Below are 18908 nucleotides of genomic sequence, written 5' to 3'. Positions count from 1 at the left end.
GCTATAAACTGAATGCAAAAAGGGCTTCTAGGTTTGCATAGGGCCATAAGAAATTATGAAGAGCCCTGCTAGATCAGGCCAGCATCCTAGTTACACTGTGGCCAAACAGATGCCCATGGGAAGCCCGCAAGCCGGGCGTGAGCAGGGGCGGACTTGGGTCTTTCAGATTTCAGCGGCGCTCTGTGCAAGGCCAAAATTCACACCCCATACGCACAGCTCGCCTTCTGTTCTGCTCAATTCCCTATGTCATAGTTGTGATGCCCTGCAGTGTGTCCAGTGTGGTGAAACTAGTCACGCTGCCGTAAATTGCACCTCTGGTGTGAAGAGGAGGAGGAGGAGGAGGAGGAGGAGAAGAAGAAGAAGAAGAAGAAGAGTTTGGATCTGTGGGTTAAACCACAGAGCCTAGGACTTGCCGATCAGAAGGTTGGCAGTTCAAATCCCTGCAACGGGTGAGCTCCCGTTGCTCAGGTCCCTCCTCCTGCCAACCTAGCAGTTTGAAAGCACGTCAGAGTGCAAATAGATAAATAGGTACCACTCTGGTGGGAAAGTAAACGGCATTTCCGTGTGCTGCTCTGGTTCTCCAGAAGCGGCTTAGTCATGCTGGCCACATGACCCAGAAGCTGTACGCCAGCTCCCTCAGCCAATAAAGCGAGATGAGCGCCGCAACCCCAGAGTCAGCCACGACTGGACCTAACGATCAGCGGTCCCTTTACCCTTTAAGGAGTCTCAAAGCAGCTAACAATCTCCTTTCCCTTCCTCCCCCACAACAAACACTCTGTGAGGTGAGTGAGGCTGAGAGACTTCAGAGAAGTGTGACTGGCCCAAGGTCATCCAGCAGCTGCATGTGGAGGAGCGGGGAATCGAACCCAGTTCACCAGATTACGAGTCCACCACTCTTAACCACTACACCACACTGGCTCTCGAGCACAGCAGCATTTTCCCCACTTGTGATTCCCAGCACCTGACATTCAGCCATCTTTGTGGTGCAATGGGTCAGTGTGTCTGGCTGTTAACCAGAAGGTTGGCGATTAGAGCCCACCCAGGGATGGCTGTGGGCAGGTTTCCTGCATTGCAGGGGGTTGGCACAGATGGCCCTCTCTTCCAACTCTATGCAAGGGTGCCAAGTTGAATAAATGGGGGGCAGGTAAACCGCACCCCACATAATCAATCACAATATGCAATGCACACACACACCATTGGAATGGCAAGGACCATCCGCTTGGGGTTGGGGCTCGGCCCTCTCAAATATTTTATTGAGGGGAACCTCAGCCCCTAGGAGTTGAGTGCTATGAAATTTCCAGGAGATTCAATGAGATCACCCACAACTTTCACCTTGCGAACTTTGGGTGAGCCCAAAGCGCTCCCGAAAGCAGCTGAGCAACTGCGAAGGCTGCATGGTGCACCTCCGCACCCACTTCCTTACCCTGCCCGTGCCCAGCTGATCTGATGCCAGAGCTCACAGTCTCTCTCTTGCCTCCAGGGGAAACACTCAAGCCCTGCAGACGATTCCAGATCGGCGCCCCCCTTCTTCTCGCAGCGGATCATCCGGGCCAGGCTCTCCTCGCCGCGGTCTTTTCCTGGCACGCTTTGCGGCTGGGGGCCGGGCAGGCGCCTCCGCCCCCTGGAGGAAGCGCAGGGGTGTTTCTCTGCGTATGGACTTGTGTCTCGGCAATAGGAGGCTGGCAAGGCGGCGGCGGCGGCTGTCTGAGCCCGGCCAGACATCATCAACCTTTCTGCATATTTCATTGGAGCTGCTCGCCGGGACACCGGGACACTGACCGCTGCAAAGCAGCTCGCCGGCTTCCATTGTGCGCGCCGCTTCCTTCCCGTCTGCTGCTTTTACGCTTCAAAGCGGGCTTTTCTCTCGCTTGGTGAATACCTAACCTTTGCTGCTTTCCGCGCGCTCGCCGTGCCCTTGCAACAAAACATCCAAGGGGGTTCTCTGAACTATTTCCTCCTCCTCTTCTTTTCTTTTCTTCCCTCCCTCCATTTGGAGCGCCCGAGCCGTGCAGGACTATAAAAATATCTCGTTTGCAGCAGAGAGATTGCACGAGCAACTTCGACGAGAAGACGACTTGGGGGAGAGACAGAGAAGAGTTGCAAGAGGAAAGCTCAGCCCGAGCTTGCTGGCTGGCTTGCTTGCTTGCCCGCCTGCCTGCCTGGTTGGCGATTTCGAAGTGGCACTGCAATTCAGCAAAACCATTTCGCAGCCTTCCCAAAGGCTCGGCGCCGAGAGGGGAACCGCAGCAGCGGCTAGCGCCTGATCCAAACAGATCTCCTTTTTTTTTCGCTTGCGCGTTTTTGCGCGCGAGAAGGAAGCGGCCGACTGGCGTCGTCTCTCGAAGCGCCGCTTGCATTGAACTAGAGCAAGAGTTGCAAGACTTGAGCGGCCTTGGAAGAGCAGCCAGCGCGGCGGGGTCGAGCAGGGAACCGGCCCCGGCGTGGCCCTGACATTGCAGCGCGCCCCTGCCGGCCGGGCAGCTCCTACTATCCTCCGCCCCTCGACGACGCGCCCCAGCGCTTGGCCCGGGGCGCAAACTTTTCCTCTCCGAGAGCCGAGAGCGCTGCGCTCTTGCTTCTCCCCAAGCCGCCGCGGCGCCGCCTGAAAGCTTCCCGGTGACCTCCCTTCGCCCCCGCCGCGGCTCGCCCCCGAGGGGAGCTGGCGGCGGTGCGGCGGCGGGTTGACGAGGACCCGCATGGCCGGAGAGCGCCGACGGCGGTAGCGGTGGTGAGCTGGGCGGGCTGCGGAGGAAGAAGAAGAGGCGAGCGCCCTGAGGGAAGCTGCAGCCGCCGCTTCCTTCGCCCTTCCGCGAAAGGACGGCCGGGAAAGGAGGACGGCGAGGCGGAGGAGGAGGAGGAGGAGGAGGAGGAAGAGAGACGGCGACGGCGATGTGGCCGGGCGGCGCGGCCGGCAAGCTGCCCTGCCCGCGGGACTCGGCGCTGCGCAGGGCGGCGTTCTCCGGGAACCTCTCGGCGCTGCCCTTGCACTTGGCGCCCAGCGGGAGAAGCGTCCGGGTTTTCATCAGCGCCAATCCCGAAGGTAAGCTTGCGCTTCCCCGAGGGGCTCGGAAGGCTTGGCCGCAGCTCCGTCCACCGACCCTTTTTACCTCTGAGCGGCCGCTCCGCGCTTGGCGGAAGGCTTCACACGGCCCGGGCGCGTGGGCCGCCTTGCGGAGCTGCTGGGCGCGCTCTGGATGCCCGGAGCCGAGCCTGGAGATGATGATCATGACACCATCATCATCATCATCAATATTATTATTATTATTATTATTATTATTATTATTTACTACTACACCGCCCATCTGGCTGGGTTTCCCCAGCCATTCTGGGCCACGCTCAACGGAAAATTAAAAGCACAATAAAACATCAAACATTAAAAACTTCCGTAAAAAGGGATGCCTTCAGATGTTTTCTAAAAGTCAGGTAGTTGTTTACTTCCTTGATGTCTGATGGGGGGGGGTTCCACAGGGTGGGCGCCACCACCGAGAAGGCCCTGTGCATGGTTCCCTGTAACCCCACTTCTCGCAGTGAGGGGACCGCCAGAAGGCCCTTGGCGCTGGATCTCAGTGTCCAGGCTGAGCGATGGGGGTGGAGATGCTCCTTCAGGTATACTGGCCCGAGGCCGTTTAGGGCTTTGAAGGTCAGCACCAACACTTTGAATTGTGCTTGGAAACGTACTGAGAGCCAATGTAGATCTTTCAGGACCGGTGTTATATGGTCTAAGAGGCCGCTTCCAGTCCCCAGTCTAGCTGCCGCATTCTGGATTAGTTGTGGTTTCCGGATCACCATCAAAGGTAGCCCCACGTAGAGCACATTGCAGTAGTCTAAGTAGGAGATCACTAGAGCATGCACCACTCTGGCGAGACAATCTGCAGGCAGGCAGGGTCTCAGCCTGCGTACCAGATGGAGCTGCCAGACAGCTGCCCTGGATGCAGAATTGACCTGTGCCTCCATGGACAGCTGTGACTCCAAAATGACTCCCAGGCTGCGCACGTGGTCCTTCAGGGGCACACTTACCCCACAGTTACTTCAGAGTGGCCTGCTCTGTGCTTGGTGGGAGGCTTCACGTAGCCCAGACGCATGCGTCGCCCTTCAGGGTTGCTCGGCACGTGCTCTGGACACCCTAGAGCTGAGCCTTGAGAGGCGGCTGCGCCTCTAACAGCCCACATGGCGACATTTTCTTCCACGTGCGGCTTGGGGGGGGGGGGCTGGATGGAATGCTGGCCTCTGTCACGAGGTCAGCTTCATGTCCTGAGTTATAATAATAAATAATAATAATAATATATTATTTGTACCCCACCCATCTGGCTGGGTTGCCCCAAACACTCTGGGTGGCTTCCGACAAAATATTAAAGATACAATAAAACATCAGACATTAAAACTTCCCTAAACAGGGCTGCAATGTAGGAATCTTTTACCCAGCCTGGCGCTCGAACCCACAACCCTGAAATTAAGAGTCTCATGCTCTTCCAACTGAGCTATCCCACTTACTTTGTTTGCTATCGTTGCCCATCCTATAACTTCCTGCTGAAATCCTGTAACTTTTTATAGCACAAATCTTCCGGTTTATTCCACCCCCCTCCTGCTTTTATTGCGCTATAGTGCAAGAGTGCCCCTCCAGATGGCAATAATGTGACAACAGAACAACTAATAAAGTGGAATGGATGTGTGGATTGCGCTGTTATTGCACCAATGACATCTTGTAGAATACGCCTGCCCAAAAAAGCAGTCTGGAGGGGCCTTTAGACTTTTTGTGTAATCCTAGTGTTGTGTTTGTACTTGAATGCCTGGCCTGGAATCACCCTAATCATTTCACTCCTTGCCCTCCATTTCTAATCTGCACATTTTCCCCTTTTAAACTTCTAGTAAAGGGGGGGGGGTGGATCCCTTGGACTGTGCATGGCCCAAATTTGAAGGGTCTAGCTAACCTAAAAGTACCATTGCAATTAAAGTGCCATTAAGTCACAGTCAGTAAGTGAGGCAATCATTAGATTTAGAGCAGGTTGCCGCTTGGGACTTGTATAGTATTTAAAGGGAAATAGCTTGCCTTACAATTCCACCTCGTTATGTATGTCAGTGAGTACCTTCTAAACTTAGAATCCAATAGACTTCATTTGGCAGTTTATGGTATTTATTCTGTGTGGACATGCACATTAGTATAGGTTTGTGGAGCACTCCGGAACGTGAGTGTCATGTTTAAACGGGCAGATTAGGTCAGTTTTGAACTCCCTTCCGAACCTATGTAGAAGACAAACTCCATTAAACGCTTCTTTGTCAGTTTCCTTCGGGGATAGACCACTATTCCCCATCCCCGTTTTACTTCAGCCTTGGCTGATAAAGCACACTAAATAAGGAAATATCCTAATCAATCTGGTGGCCTTGCTAGCAGGAGACCTCCTCACTTGCCTGCCTTTTTATTGCCATGCTCATTCTCCTGGTTTGAGACAAAAGCACAGCTAAAAACAGGGACCTTGGTGGCTGCAGTACATGGTGTCCCAGGGAGCACTGGTGCCTAGCCCATTACTCACAGGAAGGGTAGTGGGGAATAAGAGGAAGATGCTTACAGTCTCTCTTGACGAAGCCGCCTCAGTTCTAGCATGTAGAACATCTGTGCATTTAGCTGCAGCCACGTGTGTGTTTGTGTGTGGGTGTTCTTCCTTGTAATAGTTACTGTAGTGTGTATTCCGGATCCCTATGTGACTAGAGGGATGTGTTTCGTCCTGTCCCCCCTGTGTTCCTATTGCATATCTCAGAGGCGCTGCGTAGGTGAAAGTTCTCGCTTTGTGCCTTCTGTTCGACCCTGGCACGGTATCCTGGTACGGAAAGCTAACTCTCTAAGCTGATGTCATGACCCTGTAATCTAACTATAAACTTCCCCTGTTTATTACCACAGACTAGAAGAATGTTAAGTGCACTCTTATAATCCCTGCGTAAGACATCCCCTATCTAGCATAGATTGCCATGTTCCTGTGCTCTCTCTATCTAGTGATGCGTATGTCTGTATGTAAACCCCTCATATGTGTATGTGATAATATGACACTTATACGTAGCCCACGTTTATCCAATCAGCACCAAGCGCATATGCTGCAATAGGGGTAATATACAATAAAAGGGACACTCTTAGCCTCGAGCTATGAGATGCCTTCCACATGGACACCTTCAACTCGTCTGCCAGGCATTTCCAACCCAACAAGTTACTGCCTCTGAAGCAGCCCCCGGTGCTGAGTTGTGTTAGCACTTTCATGACACTCCCTCGCTGCTCATTCCTGCACAGCAAACCGCACTTGCCCAAGATCGCTCTTCCATAAAGCTGTTGAAGGCATAGGAGCCCCATCCTGTTTTGCATCTGTTCATCCGTAAGGTAGAGACGGAAAAATAGTTCCAAAATGTGAGTCCCGTGCTGCCGGGTCAGCTCAGGTTACAAGTGGTTCTGCATTTTGGAAAAAAGATGACTCTTAAATTGGTTAATGTGGTTCTCAACCTGTGGCTCCCCAAGATGTTGTTGGACTATAACTCCCATCATCCCTGACCACTGGTCATGATGGGAGTTGTAGTCCAACAACATCTGGGCACCCACAGGTTGAGAAACACTGAAGGGTGGCAAACTGTGGCCCATTAGGCTGAGTCCAGCCTGCCAAACCACTACAAGTGGCCCGACAGCTGCCGGTGATTTGAATCACCATCACGGCACCAGGCTGAAAAAGAAGTTTAAAGTTCTCCTCTCAACATTATGAAGGAAGCATTGCCCCATTGAATGGCTAGGATGATGGGAGGGACACGTTGAATCTTCACTGCAGTGGGGTTGTGTGTGCAAGTGAGTTGATGTGTGTTTGAAGATAGGAGTGTGAGAGAGTGAAAGAGTTTTCCTTCATCTATGTGTGGTGTGTGTGTATATTGTGAATTTGTGGTGTATATCTCTGTGTGCAAGATATACAGTGCGGGTGGCGCTGTGGGTAAAAGCCTCAGTGCCTAGGGCTTGCCGATCGAAAGGTCGGCGGTTCGAATCCCTGCGGCGGGGTGCGCTCCCGTTGCTCGGTCCCAGCGCCTGCCAACCTAGCAGTTCGAAAGCACTCCCGGGTGCAAGTAGATAAATAGGGACCACTTACTGGCGGGAAGGTAAACGGCGTTTCCGTGTGCGGCTCTGGCTCGCCAGAGCAGCGATGTCACGCTGGCCACATGACCCGGAAGTGTCTCCAGACAGCGCTGGCCCCCGGCCTCTTGAGTGAGATGGGCGCACAACCCTAGAGTCTGTCAAGACTGGCCCGTACGGGCAGGGGTACCTTTACCTTTACCTTTATCTCTGTGTGTACACAACCACTTTGGCCATGATCACTCTTGTTCCCACGCTGGCAAATAGCTTTTGGATGACTGGCCAACTTGAGCCCAATCCTTTAAAAAGGTAGCAGCAACCCCACTTTAGTTGATTACCAGTTATGCTGATTGAAGGTTGCCGCTCTAGAAAGCAGTTGTAGATGAAGGCATATAAAAATATTGTTATTTTGGTTGCTTTATTTATTGGTGACCTTTTGGTTGTAATAGCTCCCAAGCTCACAATGAAAACAATTCACAAAGTAGTCCAAATCTGAGGAAATAAATCCACTCGTCAAGAACCCTGCCCAAGTGGCAACAATTTGCAAATTACATAGCAGTTTGCACTATTAGTCAAATTAGAATGTGATACATTTTCCTAGCTGGATAAGACTTTCATTGTGGACCTTTATTTCTGCAATTGCATATCCATATATTTTGCTACATGAGCTATCAGCCAAATATGTAAACATGTAATTGTTGCACACAGGACTTGGGGCAGAATTTCTTACACAGAGGTAATATCTAGGTAAGGAATTTAGGGGTATCCCATATACATCCCTGTTTCAGGTATAATGCTCAACCATACAGTGGCGTAGCGTGGGGGGTGCAGGGGGGGCCGGCCGCACATCTGGGGGTTAGGGTTAGGGGGCGCAAATCCACGGGTTAGGGGGCGCAAATCCACGGGTTAGGGGGTGCAAATTACTTGCCTTGCCCCGGGTGCTGACAACCCACGTTACGCCACTGCAACCATAAAAGGCTGCAATGAAGAAATTCAAAGCATCCACTTCCTGTTTTTCACTAACTGCAGTTTCCTGGTACATCACACGAACTGTGATTAGTTTAAACCATATCTCAAACTATGGTTTATGAACCTGGCTTGATAATGAACTATAATTTAAACCAGTGCTTTTCAGGCTTGTGGGATCTACAATGTGTTTTCCCTATAAACCAGGGCCAGGTGCAACATATTGGCTCATGGGCTGGAACTGTCTGACATAAATCATAAACTGGAATAACCTGAAGATATGCATACATATCTATATCTTCGTACAGATCAGGGGTTTGGAATAGAAAACTTTGTGCCAACAATATTTGCACAAAGACCTGGTCAAAGGCAAATTATTTATATTCATGTTTTACAGGAGAGGAACACAGAGACTAATAAGTGACTAGCCCGAGGTCATTAAAGGCAGGGAGATAAATTTTTACTTGCTATGGTTAAATTATTGGGAGTCAGAAACCCATGCTGATCTACTGCAAGTCATCCAGAGAACTACCATTAGAACCTTGTCTATGTTTTGCCCTCCACTAGTTTAAACTAGCCATAGTTGGCACCATTTTTAGACACAATAAACAATAGTTAGTGAAAGGCAGGAAATGGATGCTTCCAAACCCTCACAGCCAAGGGGAGTGTATGAGTCCAAGGTTAATGCCCACTCATTCATAATTTAGTGTTATGTCAAAATAGGCCACTGAGCCAAACCACTGATACAGCTACTCATTGACTATTTTGGTTGGCAGTGGCTGTCTCAAGGCCACAGGCAGTCCTGCTTGTTGTGGTCCTCTAACTAGAGGTAACAGGGATTTGAATTTGGAAATAAAACGTGTTATGTGTCAGAGCTGTTCCCTCCCTGCAATCAGGATTCAAACCTATGACTTGTGGCACGTTTTCAAAGTGAAAGCCCTGTGCTTTTCACATAGTGCATGGGCCTTCATCAGGGTCTTTGATTTCATCAGTCAAAAAATATATCAATAGTGCAAACAATAACTGAATATAGCACTTAAAGTGATAAAGCAACAGGCATGGATAGTAAAGATCCTAAGATTTAACGGCTATCATGCAGTGATTCTGCATACACAAACTTAGGAGGAATTTCCATTGTACATGCATAAGTCAAGGACAAAGATAACCAAGTTATCTTGTCAACTCACTTAGACAATTTCATTGTCGGCCATCAGTGTTTGGGAATCCTAATTCTGGAATTGCTAATTACAAAACTTTCTAAACATTTCGGGAGGTGTTCATGTGCAATTTGGATAGGGCATATACCAATTAAACCATATTCATATGATAGGTCTGCAAGAGAAACTACTGCATACTTATAGACTTGATGTATTTGGATGCAGTGTATATGTCAGCACAATTATGTATTCACTAGTTTAGCATGCATTAGACAAGCTGCCTGTTGCCATTTTCATTTGCAAGCTACTTCAGAATAATCAGCAATGAATTAGTTTTAAAAGCAGGCAGTTAGTTTCAATCCAGCCAAAGTCAGTCTCAGCTGAAATCAACGAGACTTGAGTTAGGCTGCAAGCTTGTTCATATGGATTTGGGAATTAGACAGAATAAGTATTTAGTACCAAGCAGACACGCATAGAATTAGGCTGGAGGTCGCAAGTAACTTGTATCGCCCCAAAAAATCTCAATAATGAAAGCAATAACTGCAGGTACTTAAAATAATAAAGCAATCTGTCATTGTTGGCAAAGATCCTAAGATCTGTAAGGCTGCAGTCCTTTATAGGGCAGTGAGGACTGCAGCCCAATTCTATGTAGATTTACTTGGAAGCAAGTGTTCACTGAATCTCACTACAAAGTAAGTGTCCAAAGGAGCACAGCCATAGCTATTTCTAACTTTTGTTAGATTGGAACAAATGTTTTAAAAAGCCTCTGCCTTTTATTATTTTTATGTGTGTTCTGTTGAGAATAATCAGCAGCTCAACTGTGTTTTGAAGACCGCCTGCCAAATCAACAATGAGCTACTTGAATTACTTGGCAGCTCAATTTGGGTTTTTTTTCAAGCTATTTTTCTGTTACATGCACTCTTTTACATACACCAACTCTGTGGAAGTTTACAATTGGTTTATAAAAGACGAAATCACTGCAAAACTCTGATATACACATTTTAATCTAAAAATCAACTGCCTTTTTAGGGCAAGGATGCAGAACTGACTGCTGTCCCCAGGCCCACCCCACCCTGTCTCCTTGTACCCCTTCTACCCATTGCTGAGCTGTTATCACTGATAAAATTAGCTGCAGGGGGGAACTGCAACAGGAACTCTGTTCTCCCACCTGCTTGCTTAGCTGACCAGAGATAACAGCACGGCACTGTGGAAGAGGAAGCATGGCAGAATCCTACTGCCAAAGCTGCCCTCTTACACACCATTGTACCGCAAGCTTCACAGAGCAGCGAAAGTGCCAGCAAGGCACCTGTTGCAGGTGTATATAGGAAGACCTCAGCACCTGTGCGGGTGTATATAGGAAGAGGCACGCCTTCAGAAATTCAGAGCCCAAGACATTTAGGGCTTTGTATGTCAACATAGGAGGGACACGGGTGGCTGACTCTGGGTTGCGGTGCTCATCTTGCTTTATTGGCCGAGGGAGCCGGCATACAGCTTCCGGGTCATGTGGCCAGCATGACTAAGCCACTTCTGGCGAACCAGAGCAGCGCACGGAAACACCATTTACCTTCCCGCAGGAGCAGTACCTATTTATCTAGTTGCACTTTGACGTGCTTTCGAACTGCTAGCTTGGCAGGAGCAGGGACCGAGCAACGGGAGCTCATCCCGTCGCGGGGATTCGAACCGCCGACCTTCTGATCGGCAAGTCCTAGGCTCTGTGGTTTAACCCACAGCGCCACCCGCATCCCTTAATATAGTGAGTACAGAGCACTAAACCAAGGTTTAGCAGTGCCTGAATGAGCCCAAGCAAAGTGTCGAGCTTGCACACTCCTTCTCCTCTTCCCTTCATCACTTCTTCCTGTGCAGCTGAGTTTTTCTTTTGAAGTTCCTGACTTGGTGATATGTTTGAACCAGGGATCCTGGTTAAACAAGTTCTGTTAGGGTTCATAACAAACCAAGTTTTACCATGGGTCATGAATCTCTGTGCTGTTAAAAGTTTAAACTTGATTAAAGAGTTTGTTTTAAGTCAGGAACCCTAGTTTAATGCTAAGCTATGACTTTTTAAAAGTGAAACAAAACTCTGTGGAAGTGTAGCAATAGGGGTGTCGCATGTGAGCCAGGGAAGGAGAGCTGGACCATAAAGAAGGCTGATCGCCAAACAATTGATGCTTTTGAATTCTGGTGCTGGATGAGACTCTTGAGAGTCCCATGGACTGCAAGAAGATCAAACCTCTCCTTTCTTAAGGAAATCAGCCCCGAGTCCTCACTGGAAGGACAGATCCTGAAGCTGAGGCTCCAATACTTTGGCCACCTCATGAGAAGAGAAGACTCCCTGGAAAAGACCCTGATGTTGGGAAAGATGGAGGGCACAAGGAGAAGGGGATGACAGAGGACGAGATAGTTGGACAGTGTTCTCGAAGCTACCAGCATGAGTTTGACCAAACTGCAGGAGGCAATTTGGAGGGTCTGGTGTGCTCTGGTCCATGGGGTCACGAAGAGTCGGACACGACTAAATGACTAAACAACAACATGTGAACCAGAAACTTTGTTCAGGCTCATCCACATATGTAGCTCCTAAGCATGGTTTAGTGTTGTGTGAGAATGTAGCTGCTACACCACCTACTGTGCTCAGTAATTTGCATAAAATTGGAGAACAGTATTCTAATGGAGTTTAGGGATACTGTGTTTTGAATGTTTTTATGAATGAGCTTAGCAGACGTGACTGCTTTGCTTTGATCCAACAGTGCATGTTTAGTGTTGTGTATTTAAATTGCTTAATGTAAATGGGATCTGAACTGGAGCTTTGCATACTGAAGAAGTGCTGGAAAAGCGATAAATAACAACTTGAAGATCAAGCTTGTGCATTGTTAATCATGTCTTAAGTTAGACATTGCTTTCACGCTTCGGCTCAATTAGCATTTGGTCATCATCTTTTCGCATGCAAATTGTGGTGAAATATTTATTAGGGAGCGTCACAAAAGATTCAGGTCGTAATAATAAATGGCATAGTTTAGGTTATGCAGCTAGGAGGGAAATGTTTCAATCAATATTTTGAGAGCACAAGAGTATGTTTCATTGCCTAATGGAACAGAACACAACATTGTCTCTGAGTAATCAGAAACAAGCATTACATATGCAAATTCCTTTTTTGGCCTTCAAACAAAACAAAAAAAAGTTCTTTCTTCAGTGAATATATATCATAAAGACCATTCCAGACCTGAAACATGGAATACACTTTTAAAAATTACAATATATATCCTCCTTTCTCTTCCTTCTGTCTGAATTTTCTTCTCATGCATGTGTGCACACACACATTTCTGCTACACCTTCCTCACAACTATTAGAGTTGCAGGTGCCAGGTCCTCTTCTGCAGCTGAGCGCCCTACAGATTCTGGTCCCTGAGGCAGTGAGAAGCCCATTTCAGCCCTGGGACACTTGTTTTCTTCACTTCTATGAATGCTTAGGCACAGCACAGGCACTGTATTTTTTTAAAAAAATCCTGCATCATAGGAGAGGCTGCAGTCCTAAGACATATGTCTTCTTGCACCGAACGGGACTTCTTAATAAGCATTCTTCAGAACCTGCTGAAATCCGAGGTCAGCAACGCCACACACTTTTTGCCTCTCCCACTGCACACATTTTGTGGATATTAATGACGATAAAAGTGCCATTTGGAACCACAGTTATAATTGCCTTGTTGTGGCAGATCAATGTTTCAGCAATGCTAAAGAACCCTTGCATTTAGAGGGGTGTGTACATTCAGAATCAAGAAGGAACATGGCGTAACAGGGAAAGGGTTCATTGGACAAAGTGCTGTGTATCGCTTAACCTCTAACCTAGCAGGGCGGATTTTTAAAAAGCCATTAAAAAGAAGTAATCTTATATTTATATGCTTTTAAAAGAAAAGCAGGTTTTAAAATTTCAACTTGTAGAAAGTGTCTCTTTTTAAAAACAACCTTCTCATACTGTTTGACTTTTTCTGGCCCTTGTAAGTCTTCCTTACTTAAGGTTGCCATCAATTTGTCTTGAGAAAATCTCCGTGACTTTAATATTTGCATGACTGACAGAAATTCAACAAGTGTGTCATCTCCCATCTCTGTGTCAGGAAACACAGCACTTACTGCATTTCTGCCTGTCAGTTATATGCTAAAGATTCAGAATTTCTGTTGGAAGAAGAAAAGAGACAATCTTACTTCAGATTAACATGATGTGAGCCTTTGGGAAGGGGGGGAATATATTATTCACATCTTTAACTGTGTTTACCTCCTTATGGCGAGAGGCAGAAGGCTGCTGTGGTTTTGACTACAGCCTTCCTTAGATCCACCTGTTTCATATCTTTTTCTTAATTCCCAAGTGCAGATTTCTGCACTCCCACATGATGGAAGATACAAAACTGACAGTTGCTTTGTTTCCAGATTCTTTTAGCTCTCTCCCTGGGGTTTTTGAGAAATACAAGCACAGTCTCCAGGTACTTTTGAAGTATAAACAGAAACAGCACCTGCCTCTATCTGTATCGATCTGAAGCGACAGAGAAAGCACTGCCAATCTTTCTTTACACAGAGAGGTAATGATTTTGTGCCCCTCAGTAATCCCCTCAACACAAAAGCCCCAGCTTTTAATGGCAAGACATAATGTCTAGGGAGCAAAAGGGGCACATCCTCTTCTGGCAGATCATAACAAACAGCCAGTTTCCCCATAGTCTACAACAGAGTGCCCTTTCTGCCGAATAGTTGGCCCACTTTTGGCCCAATTAATGAGGATTTCCTGGGCCTGTTCATCCTTAAACATCCATGTGCAGTAGCACAGTGGGTTTCGTTCATCATAACTGCATGCACAGCTGCATGTAAAAGCAACAGAACGTAAATAAACCTCACAAATAAGGCAACTGACATTGCAGAGAGAAGAATTCCATTCCGTTTGTAGTGGCTGCTTCAGCAAAGCAACTTTTATTTATTTCCTTATTAAAGCCCCAACAGCCATATGCTAAGCCGTTAACAAATATTTTATGGTTAGATGCAACGTGGATATCTTTACTATCTGCTTGGCTGTGCTGGCTTTCTTAGAACACAAATTAATAAGTAGTACATGGAGACAAAGTCGTATAAAATTGTTCTAGCAATGCTTCTTTGAGTTATTGAGGGTGGGATATCTCACTCATCGTTGTTGGTGGGTTATAAACATATAAAACCATAGCATACCATAATTAATACACTAGAAGAGCAGATAACCACACCTGAAAAATTCATACTAAAGCCAACAGATACTATTGTCAGTTCCCTAAAAAATACATCATATACATCACATAAAAGCTTGCAGAAATAAATAGGATTCAAGTTGGTTCTGTGCAATAGGGTTCCAGCCTACGCTGAAGCCAACTTGCACTGAGGACTTTGCACATAGGCTTCACTAATGCAGACACCCATGATAAAGAATGGACAGCAGGTGTGTGGAAGGCATACAGTGCCAGGGCTGAGCCGGTGGCGCATGGTCCCACTGCCTCTTTGTATATGTACAGCCCCTTCATGGGCTTGACATGGAGGGAACATAAGCCATGGGCATTTGGAACCTTTTACACAATTCTTCAGATCCCAGTCTGTCTGATGGTGGTGGTGGTGGTTGTGGTGTTGGCATCCATCTGCCTCAAAAGACAGTAGAGTGCACCTCTGGGGGTGAAGCCAAAGTGCTGTGTTAGCAGTACTGAAGTTACCTCCCCATGGTACAAGCCTGGGCAGTGTGTATGGAGGTCCTGGGCTGATGTGGTCCAAAGGAAAACAGAGCAATATGTTTGGCACCAACTTGGCTGCAGTAGTCGTCAGAAGGATGTGTACAAGGTGCCATCCAACCATCTCAGGGACGCCACTCCAGTTTTGTGTAGGGTTTTACTCCTTAGCCTTTTCTTCCCAATATATCCTGCATAGCAACAGAGGTTTAGCAACAGAGTATTCCTTCTCCTAGATGGGCTACCTTCCCAGGTTGATGAGCCCTATCTGCCCCTCACCTCCCTGTACAGCACATGCAGAAACCCCCTTCTTGACCATTGGGCCCCCTATTAGTCTTATCTGGTCAATCCACAAGAGCCTGTCTTTGTATGCAGGGGAATTCTCTAACTTTGAGACCTATTGGCTACCCACAACAATTGGTTTAGCCAGCCAATTGAAGCCATTTCCTGGGGTGTGGCCACTGTCGAATGCTGACGGCTTCTTGGAGCCACAGGTGAGAGCTGAGTGCAAGATGGGGCACAAAGGTGGATAAGCTACCCCAGAAGAAACACAGCATGTCCCCCACCAGATGTACTACCCCTCCCCTAACAACCCCCCCACACCTGTTATTTAGATGGTTTTATGCTGCTTTTTTGCCTAAACCAGTTACCATTTGCCGTGAATAGCATGTAATAAATCCAAAGTCTACAAACAATTCTTGCTAGTGTATTGTACGTTGCTGACTTGGCATCATTCCTGACATGTGCCTTTGCCCCCATATATTGTTGGAATCTGGTCGTGGGGGGTGCACACAAGTATATGATTTGAGCACCAGGATTTTCAGTTTGAAATGAAAGTCATTTCCTTTGTTGATTTTAATTTCATAAAATTAAAGTGCCCAGCAGATACACCTCTGATAAAAAAAGGCTTCTGGAAAAAAACATGATCATTGTATAGGTTCCTGTAAGCATTATTTTTAGTGGTGGCAGAAGAATTAGCACATGACTCCCCTAATAGCATTGGAGTAGCTCAAGATGCTTTGGTGCTTATAATCTAGGTTACAGGAAAAAGTTTGATGATTTCAGCCAGAATAATAATCGAGGAATATTTTTAGAACTTGGAGCATTTTCCTTAATGTAAGCAGAGTTTAAGATAGCTACTTTATCCTCTTTTCTGGGGATTTAATTAAGGGAGGATAACAGAGGATCAGATCGGAGGGCAAAGTCAGTCATGCTTAAGTTCAAATAAATCTAGAATAACTCATACAAGCATAAAGTTGGAAAGGACTTTGTGGGTCATTTAGTTCTGTTTACTGCATAGAATCATAGAGTTGGAAGAGACCACAAGGGCCATCGAGACCAACCCCCTGCCAAGCAGGAAACACCATCAGAGCACTCCTGACATATGGTTGTCAAGCCTCTGCTTAAAGACCTCCAAAGAAGGAGACTCCACCACACTCCTTGGCAGCAAATTCCACTGTCGAACAGCTCTTACTGTCAGGAAGTTCTTCCTAATGTTTAGGTGGAATCTTCTTTCTTGTAGTTTGATGACTTTCTTGTAGGATGATGACTGCAACTTGAGTCATCATCCGTTGTGCCTAATTATTGACTTTCGTATGTGGGCCTCATAAGTGATGTTGGTGGTCGTCACTGGGCAGCCTGGGGGTGGGGAGCAGTACCTGCAATTTACAGTGCTAGTGATTGCTTCAGAAAAGAGATGGCCTTCCTTCGTGATGTGCCCCTGACATCAGCACATCCAACTCTTATCACAGTCACAAAAAGCCGAATGCACTCTTAAACTAGGCAAAGGTAAAGGGACCTCTGACCATTAGGTCCAGTCGTGACCGACTCTGGGGTTGCGGCGCTCATCTCGCTTTATTAGCCGAGGGAGCTGGCATGCAGCTTCCGGGTCATGTGGCCAGCATGACTAAGCTGCTTCTGGGGAACCAGAGCAGCGCATGGAAACGCCGTTTACCTTCCCGCCGGAGCGGTACCTATTTATCTACTTGCACTTTGACGTGCTTTCGAATTGCTAGGTTGGCAGGAGCAGGGACAGAGCAACGGGAGCTCACCCCGTCACGGGGATTCAAACCGCCAACCTGCTGATCGGCAAGTCCTAGGCTCTGTGGTTTAACCCACAGCGCCACCCGCATCCCATTATCATTTCCTGGCCCTTGTATGCCATCTTTGTTTCTTCCTCAAATCACTCCTTAAAACTCTTTTCCCCCCCCCCAACCCCCCCCCCCCACATAACCCCACATAACTGAAACAAAGCCTAAGTACAGTGGTACCTCGGGTTAAGAACTTAATTCGTTCTGGAGGTTCGTTCTTAACCTGAAACTGTTCTTAACCTGAGGTACCACTTTAGCTAATGGGGCCTCCTGCTGCTGCCGCGCGATTTCTGTTCTCATCCTGAAGCAAAGTTCTTAACCCGAGGTACTATTTCTGGGTTAGCGGAGTCTGTAACCTGAAGCGTATGTAACCTGAAGCGTCTGTAACCCGAGGTACAACTGTACATGCAACTACATGTACAGTAAGTCATCCCTGTATTCAAGCACTGGTAGCCATAGCTGACAAGGAATTCCACAAAGGCCAATGAGTGGAGTATTAAAAAGGTAAAGGTAAAGGGACCTCTGACCATTAAGTCCAGTCGCGGGTGACTCTGGGGTTGCGGCGCTCATCTCACTTTACTGGCCAAGGGAGCCAACGTTTGTCCGCAGACAATTTTTCTGGGTCCATGACTAAGCCGCTTCTGGCGAAACCAGAGCAGCAAACGGAAACACCGTTTACCTTCCCGCTGGAGGTAGATACCTATTTATCTACTTGCACTTTGACGTGCTTTCGAACTGCTAGATTGGCAGGAGCAGGGACCAAGCAATGGGAGCTCACCCCGTCACAGGGATTCAAACCGCCGACCTTCCGATCGGCAAACCCTAGGCTCTGTGGTTTAGAGGGAATTAGCACCTCGTCCCGCCTTTGCACCCATGATAGAAAACAGGTATGGTGCTATGGGGCCAGAAGGCATAGCCCACCGATCCTCTTCTGCCATCCCCTGGGAGACTAGTGAATTTCTTTGAAGCCTAGTAACTTTTGTGGGCTCTTGATACTTACCCAACTTTATTTTTAGTCGTACATAGCGAAGGCAGTGAGAGATTTTACTTTCTTGGGTTCCATGATCACTGCAGATGGTGACGGCAGTCACGAAATTAAAAGATGTCTGCTTTTTGGGAGAAAAGCAATGACAAACCTAGACAGCATCTTAAAAAGCAGAGACATCACCTTGCCAACAAAGGTCCATATAGTAAAAGCTATGGTTCCCAGTAGTGATATATGGAAGTGAGAGCTGGACCATAAAGAAGGCTGATCGCCGAAGAATTGATGCTTTTGAATTATGGTGCTGGAGGAGACTCTTGAGAGTCCCATAGACTGCAAGAAGATCAAACCTCTTCATTCTGAAGGAAATCATCCCTGAGTGCTCACTGGAAGGACAGATCCTGAAGCTGAGGCTCCAATACTTTGGCCACCTCATGAGAAGAGAAGACTCCCTGGAAAAGACCCTGATGTTGGGAAAGATTGAGGGCACAAGGAGAAGGGGACAGAGGACGAGATGGTTGGATAGTGTTCTCGAAGCTACCAGCATGAGTTTGACCAAACTGCGGGAGGCAGTGGAAGGCAGAAGTGCCTGGCGTGCTCTGGTCCATGGGATCACGAAGAGTCGGACACGACTAAACAACAACAGCGAATATACAGTTGGTTTCTTATGTGCCTGATATGCAGCATTATGAAAATGAAAAGATAGACAGACGTAAAATTGAGGGAATTAAACCAGTACACTTTACCGACAGTGGCACATCTTGAAACTAGGAGTCTACTAAAAAAAGGCACTGTAATTAGGTCATCCCTGAACTGAAGCAGGGGCTCAAAACTCTTAAGGTATTATCTTCCCTCTGAGCACTTTTCACAACTACATTTACTGACTGTATTTAGCATTTCGTGTGCT

The 18908-nt window shown here is 47.4% G+C and overlaps 1 protein-coding gene across 3 annotated transcripts in view; it reads left to right on the top strand.

Moving 5' to 3' along the window:
• Positions 1–18908, top strand: part of NWD2 (NACHT and WD repeat domain containing 2) — a 155848-nt gene that overhangs the window by 92219 nt on the left and 44721 nt on the right. The window contains exon 2 of one of the 3 annotated variants that reach the window (XM_083457957.1): positions 585–3040. In XM_083457957.1, coding sequence (XP_083314083.1) covers positions 2890–3040 — 151 coding nt within the window. In that variant the 5' untranslated portion in view covers positions 585–2889. Of the gene's footprint in view, positions 1–560; positions 3041–18908 lie in introns of those variants that run through there. The other 2 variants (XM_083457956.1, XM_083457958.1) reach the window with 2 other exon arrangements.

Source organism: Podarcis tiliguerta (assembly GCF_965153285.1).
Source record: "Podarcis tiliguerta genome assembly, chromosome: 9".
Lineage (NCBI taxonomy): Eukaryota > Metazoa > Chordata > Lepidosauria > Squamata > Lacertidae > Podarcis > Podarcis tiliguerta.
Note: the sequence above shows the minus strand (reverse complement) of the source record. Positions and strands in the feature narration are given on the sequence as shown.